Genomic DNA, 8,230 nt, shown 5'->3' with positions numbered 1-8,230 from the left:
TTTGTTTTGGAGAGGAGGAGACCTCTGTGAATAATTCGGCTCCTGGTAAAAACCTCCTGAGCAATAAACACTGAGGGAATTTTAATTGGTAGAAGATTCAGCTTGTTGCAATTTGCAATGCTCGCCACTAGATGCCACTAATGGATAAAGCATGTAACTACTATATTGTGTAAGTCTATTTCTGGTTACATATTGATAACTGTGACTCCTGTAATGTTGACCGCTGCTCAGGATGATGAATCTATGTCAGTGTTTTATTTTGTGAGCTCTACCATCATAATTTTCAGAGGAGCCACCTCCTTTTTTTCTGCCGCCACACAGGGATCAAATACGGGGTAAACCTTCTGTGTAAAGTTACACTTTGTGAAGGTGAAGATGTGAGTCTTGGCCTCCACATCGAGGAACGACACCTGCCTCTCCTCGTAATCCACAAACACACCCACCCTCTGGGGAGGGGTAGACGGCGTTAAAGGGAATGGATTTCGGGTGTACACAAAATACTGCCCTCCATCCCTGTGACCTAAGGTCCACAAGCCGTTCTCCGGGGAAGGAGCGACGTGTTCCCTCCTCTTCACCGTGCCAGAAGCGACTCCCAGCACCCAGTTGGATTTCTCCTTCACCCTGACCTCCCAGTAGTGTCTGCCTGTGGTGAAACCCTTTGTTGCAACAACAAAAGTGTTTTCTGTGAACCTCGCCGGGCTAGTCAGAACCTTGTGCTTCTTTGGAGACTGCCTGACTTCTTTCCCATCGTCAGAGACAATAAGCCAGGGTCCTGCGGTGTCAGGGTCAATGGTGATGTCCTCTGTTAGAGCAGACAGGATGCAAGAATTGAATATGTTAATCTCATTCTCACAATGACATGTAACTTTTTCATTTTCATTTTAAATTGAATTTGATTAAAAAAATCACAGGAAAACATCCATCTTAGACGTTAGGGGTGACAAACCTGCAAATTGCTGCATTTTCTTAAGCTCTGCAGGAGGAGATAGACCATAATTAATGATGTGATAAATGATGCAATTGATGTGTTCAATGACAAATGAGAGTGCTGTAAAAATAGCTCAATTCATCAAATCACCTGTAGTGTTCAAATCGTCCTCAGTGACAACATAGTTTATCACTCTGTTTCTAATGTGTTTTCATCAAATGACCTTCCACTTATCAGACTGTCAGCGACGCAGAGTCAGAAAAAGTGGCCGACCAATATGATCGCATATTTTCATTTCTAATGTTCAATGATCAGATTAGGATACGCACATCTGGACCAATCAGAACAGAGCTGGATAACACTGTCACATACTTCCATATATGGAGCAAAGCACGCCTCTATGGCAAAACCATGACTCTCAATCGTGTATATCACAACCTCCCGAGTGATCAATTGAGATTACAATAATTAGATTAGATTATAATATAACATGACAATGCCTTTTCATGTCTTGTGGCTAAACCTAACCATGCCTTAACACTGTTGTCATAATGTAAAACTGAAAATTGAAATGTGAGAAAATGTTAAGTTTCAACATATCCACTACATATGAAACATACAAATGTACCATATCTGTTGTCTGCAGAAATGTACAATGCCAACATTTATTCTGGTGATTAGGTTGTAGATGTTAGACACCAGTATGATACTTTGCTTCAAACTTACTATTGGCTGACTGTTTCTTAATTTCCAGGTTGATGAACTCTCTTGCTTTAATCAACGACGTCTGGATATAACCCAAGAAATCCACCTCATTGACGGGGATGCTTGGCCAGGTCTGAGTTGACGGTAGTGTGTAGGCTTGATTGAATGCCTGTCAATGGAAAACAGAAACAATGTTGTCACAGGCTGTTGGGTTGCTGTTCACTGTGAGTGTGCTGAAGTTCATATGCTAGCATGGTACATGCTAATCATGAGTATATTTAACACCCAACTGTTGTTGATATTAGCTTGTTAGCATGCTAATGTAAAAAGATATATTTAGCTGTAACAGCTGAGTTTTACTACAGATTGTGAAGGCCCTACAAATGAGTGGCAACTACCGGGAATGAAAAATGAAGCCAATGCAAAAATTCCCAAAAGTGCAGTTCTGCAAATGGCCACTTGAGGCTGGCTCAAAAAGTGAGTCTATCCCTATAGATAGTGACGGCCAAATGAAGCCTCATGAACCACTTTCTTTATTTTCTGACCCCACCAGATGGCGCTCTTGGTTTAAAGATAGAGGCTGAAGGACTGGCAATGAAGTGTGCTCTCAAATGTTTTTTTGAACAGACAGCACCACCTAGTGGCTTCAGAAAATAAAGACAGTGGTTCATAAGGCCTCATTTGGCCATCACTACCTATAGACACCCATGATAAAATGTCCAACTTTACAGAAATAATAAACATGTTTACAGCCTGATACAAAAAACAATTTCAGTCTTTATAACTAATTTTTATATAACATTTATAAAACTTTTTTTTTTTTTTTTTTTTACGTTTATATTTTATGGAGTCCTAAAGTTATGTATAATTAAGGGCATGGCCGCTGTGGGTACCATCCGTTGACAACTAGCTATCACAGCAACAAAGTAAGGTAATGTAGCCATGTCTTAACGCCAGTTTTCAGTTTGTGAAAGAAAATTTTAACATTTTGGTTGCCCCCAAAAAATCTTGCTCAGCGTTTGCTTGTACTAAAAGACCCTCTAAGGAGTCGAATGTTTGGTTTTACCAATGATTAAATTTTATTTTTTTGGCTTTAAGACTGTTTTTGTGCCAGTGAATATTAGCATTAGCATTAGCATCATCACAGTTAACCATAGGTTATAGGGTTATCTCCACCCTCTTGAACACATATGGTCTCTTCTGGCTCCAAAAATCCAACAAGGCAACTGTCAAACTTCAAAATGGGAGTCCACAAACAAATGGGTGACATCATGGTGGCTACGTCCATAACCTTTATACAGTCTTTGCCTCAAAGATATTCTGATTATGGACCATATAAATGAGATTGACTGTACTTATCACAAGTACAGACTCAATCAGGAAGTTGTTGTACATTTAACATCCACATAAAAGACGAGGTTAGATCGTTTCTGTACTGACCTCCAGGAGCTCGATATGGTCTTTAATGCCCAAGAGCTGCTGTAGTTCAGCACTCTTCTTCTCCAGTTCGTCGATTTCCTGCCTCAGCTCCTTGATGAGCTTTTCAAACCTCCTCTGTTCTGCATTGTGTCTCGCCTCAATCTCCTCCATGAGCTCTGTGTGGATAGTCTTCATGGACTCCATCACAGACATGAAAATCTCGGTACTGTCCTCTATTTCTTTCTGCGCATTTTCCTAAATGTCAAGTATAAAAACCATGTCATCATTAAAACTATACGTACCTTATAAATGATTATATACTGTACAAGCTCAGTTATCTAACTTATAGATAAGCAGTGTGGGATTTATTTTGTACTTGATCGATTACATGAACTTTATTCCAGCTCTCACTTGTCCATGTGGTCAAAAAAGGGAAAACACCATCCACCATTGATATTTTTTTTTGTTTAGGTTAATGTAATTCATGTTTACAAAAGGCTCACTTTTAATTTTAGTGACTCTTCTGCCAGGCATTTGTGACGTGATTGTTTGTATGTTTTTGCCATGTGAAGAGCTCCAAAATATTTTTGTTTTTAACTCTGTCTCTAAAACAACAGAGAACAAGAAAATAATGACAAAAAATTCCAAACAACGTGAAGTTAGACTAGAAAATACTGTATTTCCTGAAGAAATTCTACGCATGCTTACTGCCAAAAATTAAATAAACTGCAGTTTACATATTTTAAAAAGCTGGAGTCGGAATATAATTATTGAAAGGTTAAAATTAAAGTGCTGAAAGAAGTTTAAATGTATGCGCAAATTAGAGTTAAAGATTTAGTTGAAGTTCAAGCACGGATATTTAGGTTATAAATAGGCTGGAGAGTGTAACTGGTAAATTGTGCCGAAGTCCTGAGAGAAATTTAAGCCAGTTCAAGTGTCTAAACTGAAAGATTTCAGTTTCTCGATTAAGTAGTGAAAGCAGTTGAAGTGTAAGATGTGGTAATTATTATTATACTAATCCTTTACTATTATAGTTCCAGCCATGTTTTAAGCAACAAAAGCAGGTATTTTTTAACGAAAGCTCAGGATATATTCAGCTGTGTTGGTGGCAACAAAAGCAAGTATATATTAACCAGAGGTCGGGATTTTTCCAGGCAACTCTGTGGCAACAAAAGCGGGTATTTTCTAACAAAGAGTTTGGGGCATTTCCAGCCGTGATTTTATCAAGAATAGAGAGTATATTTTAACAAGAATTCAGGACATTTTCAGCCATGTTTTAAAAGTCAAAAGTGGGTATATTTTAACAAGAGGTTGGGACATTGCCAGCCATGAAAGGGAAAGTGAAAGCATTTAAACAAGTGTTGGCATTACTGAAAGCAGTGGAACTGTCATTTTGAAAATACGACATGCAAGTAGTTGAACTTTTAATTTTTTTCAAATGTCTTTTGAAGTGAAAATACTGAAGACAGTTTACAGTCAGTTTAAGAGATAAAAGGAGTTGAAAGTGCCAGAGAAGGTTGCGGGTGTGTCGTAGGCAGCTGGAATGAGACGAGCACACTAACTGATTACACCTGTGAGATTTTTTTGTCTGTGAGTTTTTAAAGAAAACCTACCTAAAGCAGTTTGCCTCACCCTGCCTAACTGTAGATACATTTCATTTAATGATTTCTACATGTTGCTCTTGATGATGTTAACTTTTCATATTCTTACAAATAATGCTATAACGTATACATGTATTTTATGTGGAATTCAATATTAACAAAATTATTTCAGTGATTCACAATTGTTTTTAACTCCAGGCTGCTCCGTGTTGATTTAGAAATGAAGGTGTGTGACCATATATTGTTATTTGGGAGCATTTCTTTGTGTAAAGAGCCTCTCAGGTGTGGAGAGTGGAGGGTTAATGAAGGCAGATCGCTAACAGGTGTGTCTGAGTTAAGGCAGGTGTGCAGAGCTGATAAATAGGAGCTGCTATGTGCTGCCTGCGACACTCTGATCGTCTCTCTGCCAGAGTGCAGAGCCTTTTTTTTTTGACACATTTGACCAGTGAGGGTTTTGTTGTGTTGAATTTGAACTCACCTTGGTTTGTTTCTTTGAGTGACTGATTTCTTCAATCCTCTTTTGCCGATCCTGAATCATCAGCTCCACTTCTCTCCCTTTCCTCTTAATCTGAATCTGGGAGAGGAATAAAAACATCCATCTATCCATTTTCTAACCGCTTATCCTCTTGAGGGAATAAAAACAGTTGGAGTGAAAACACATATCTGCAGATACCCTAACCAACCCTAACCCTGCTCCCCATAGACCACATTTAAACTAAACCTCACTGTGTCCTTTTTTTTAACAAATAATGTACATCTTAAATTTAAGATGTTAAGTTTTCTACCATATGTTACTGCCAGGAACTGAAACCTTTGACTTCTAATGTCAAAGAACAGCATCCTCTGTTAACTATGCTTAATGTGTGGTTATGTTTAGGCACAAAAACCACCTGTTTCTGGTCAGGAAAAGCTTACACAAACAACTGCGTTTCATGTCACTATCCCCCACTGGAAAAACTGTGACGGGTCTCTATAAAACACCAACGTGTGGTGCTTATAAAAAGCCACTGGAAGCAAAGCAATGCCATGCTAAATCATAACCAGTTTGATGGTTTGTGGATCTCATACAGTGGTTTACAGTTTAACAGGCTTGCCAAGATTACAATTTCTGTTGGAAAAGCAGAAGTGTCTGTAAAAAAAACAACTACTTGCCACTATCCCCTCTGGAAAAGCTGCTTTTTAGTGCCACTATCGCAGCATAAAAAGCAACATGTCAGTAAAAAATAACTGGTGCTGTAATGGAAACACAGTGATGGGTCCCAAAAAAAAAAAACACCCATGTTTGTGCCTAAAAAGTTACTGTAAACACAGCAATTATGGACTAAATCAAAACCGGTTTGGTTGTTTGTTGGTTTCCAACAGTGGTCTCCTGCTAAAAAGCCATTTTACCTAGCTGACAGGCTCAAAAATCTGGGTTTGGGGATACTTTCCCTGCTGGGAAAGCAGAAATGTCTTGTTTAAAAACAACAGCTTTTGGGGCATCGGTAGCGTAGTGGATAGTGCCAGCGCCCCATGTACAGAGGCGATGCCTCGCTGCAGTGGTCGCAGATTCGACTCCGGCTTGCAACCCTTTGCTGCATGTCAACCCCCACTCTCTCTCTCTCACCCCATTTCAATCTGTCCTGTCCATTAAAGGCAAAAAGCCCCCCAGAAAAACATTTAAAAAACAACAACAGCTTTTTATGCCACCACACACACTGGAAAAAGTGATGTCTTGGCAACTATTTTTCATGCCACTATGTTGGCAGGAAAGGGAGCAAGGTCTAAATAAAAACAATTGCTTTTTGTGTCCAAAAAGCTGCTCAAAACACAGTGATGAGTCTCTAAAAAACACCCACATTTGGGGGCTGAAAAGTCGCTGGCAAAACAGCAGCAAGTCCCTAAAAAAAAAAAAACCCACTGTTTAGTGTCTCCGCTGGAAAAGCAGAAATGTCTTGGTAAAAAACAATAGCTTTTTATACTCCTATGCTGGCAGAAAAGGCAGCAGTGCCTCGGTAAAAAAACTGCAGCTCAAAACACAGTAATGGGTTCCTAAAAACCCTCCACACTGGGGCCTAAAAATCTGCTGTAAATACAGGGTTTACTGACTAAATCACAACTGGTATTTGTTGGTCTCAAACAGTAGTCTATAGTAGTTGGCAGGTCGTATTTTGACCTAAAAATACCTAGGTGTGGGCACACAATCCCCGCTGAAAAAGCAGAAATGCCTTGGTTAAAACACAACTCATTTTCATGCCACTAACCCTGCTGGAAAAACAGTGATGGGTCACCACAACATACCCACTTGTTTGGCCTAAAAAGCTGTTGGAAACACAGCAATGACGCACTAAATCACAACCAGTTTTGTTGTTTGTGGGTCTCAAACCATGGTCTGCAGCGTGACATGCTTGCCAAGATGACAGATTATGTTTTGGCGTATAAATACCAGATTTGGGGGCCACAATCTTCGCTGGAAAAGCAGAAATGTCTTGGTAAAAAACAACAGCTTTTTTATACCACTATGCTGGCAGAAAAGGCAGCAATGTCTCGGTAAAAAAGTTACTGCTCAAAACATAGTAATGGGTTCCTAAAAACCCCCCACACTAGGGCCTAAAAATCCGCTGTAAATACAGGGTTTACTGACTAAATCACAACTGGTATTTGTTGGTCTCAAACAGTAGTCTACAGCTTGGCAGCCATTTTGCCGAGCTGACAGGTCATGTTTTAGCTCAAAAATACCTGGGTTTGGGGACATGATCTCTGCCAGAAACGCAGAAATGCCTTGGTTAAAAAACAACTGCTTTTCATTCCATTATCTCCGCTGGAAAAACAGTGATGGGTCACTACAACACACCCACTTTTGGTGCCTGAAAAGCTGCTAGAAACACAGCAATGGTGCACTAAATCACAGCTGGTTTTGTTGTCTCTCGGTCAGCTCACATACTTTGTCACTTACACAACTCATAACGACAAAATAAAAACTACATTTTGCCATTTTCTGCTGTGACGCGGCCTCTGCTGTTAAAACTTGGTGTTGGCTGTGGTCCGTCTCGGCACAAATCTGACATATGAACCTCTCCTCCATCTTACAGAACAGCTCCAGGATCTTCCCATGCTTCTTACATATCCTGTCCTCCAGGTTCCTGACTGGCTCAATCAGCTTATGTCTACTCAGGGCTGCTGCTGTCTTGTGAGGCTCCAGGTGACCCTCACAGTACGACGCCACACACACCAGGCAGGACTTCATGGCTTTTAGTTTCACACCTGTGCAGACGTCACACGCCACTTCACCAGCTTTGGCCTCACAGGCTTCACCGCTCGTCACTGAGCCTGCGTTTGTGTTTTTAAAGTCATTGACGACCTCTCAGAAGGAGACGTTGATCCGCAGCTCGGGTCTTTTGTGAAATATCTCCTTGCACAGGGGGCAGCTAGACACTTCTGTGTTGTCCCAGTATTTGTTAATGCAGAGCTTGCAGAAGTTGTGTCCGCATGGAGTGGAGACAGGATCAGTGTAAAGCTCCAGACACACGGAGCAATGGAAGCGATGGTCATCCGGTGTTTGGGCCATGTCTGAAACAACGGAGAAACCCAATCTACC

At 40.4% G+C, this 8,230-nt stretch overlaps 1 protein-coding gene across 1 annotated transcript; it reads right to left on the bottom strand.

Moving 5' to 3' along the window:
• Nucleotides 1–254: 254 nt before the first annotated feature.
• LOC117245668 (E3 ubiquitin-protein ligase TRIM68-like) lies at nt 255–7,879 on the bottom strand. Its single transcript, XM_078164112.1, has 6 exons — nt 7,625–7,879; nt 5,132–5,227; nt 3,074–3,307; nt 1,655–1,802; nt 947–973; nt 255–802 (listed from the first exon to the last, which is right to left on the bottom strand). The coding sequence occupies exons 1-6, from the start codon at nt 7,877–7,879 to the stop codon at nt 255–257; spliced, it is 1,308 nt and encodes a 435-aa protein (XP_078020238.1).
• Nucleotides 7,880–8,230: the final 351 nt, after the last annotated feature.

The sequence above is a fragment of the Epinephelus lanceolatus genome, chromosome 22 (assembly GCF_041903045.1).
Source record: "Epinephelus lanceolatus isolate andai-2023 chromosome 22, ASM4190304v1, whole genome shotgun sequence".
Classification (NCBI taxonomy): Eukaryota; Metazoa; Chordata; class Actinopteri; order Perciformes; family Serranidae; genus Epinephelus; species Epinephelus lanceolatus.
This window is presented reverse-complemented; position numbering and strand designations above follow the sequence as displayed.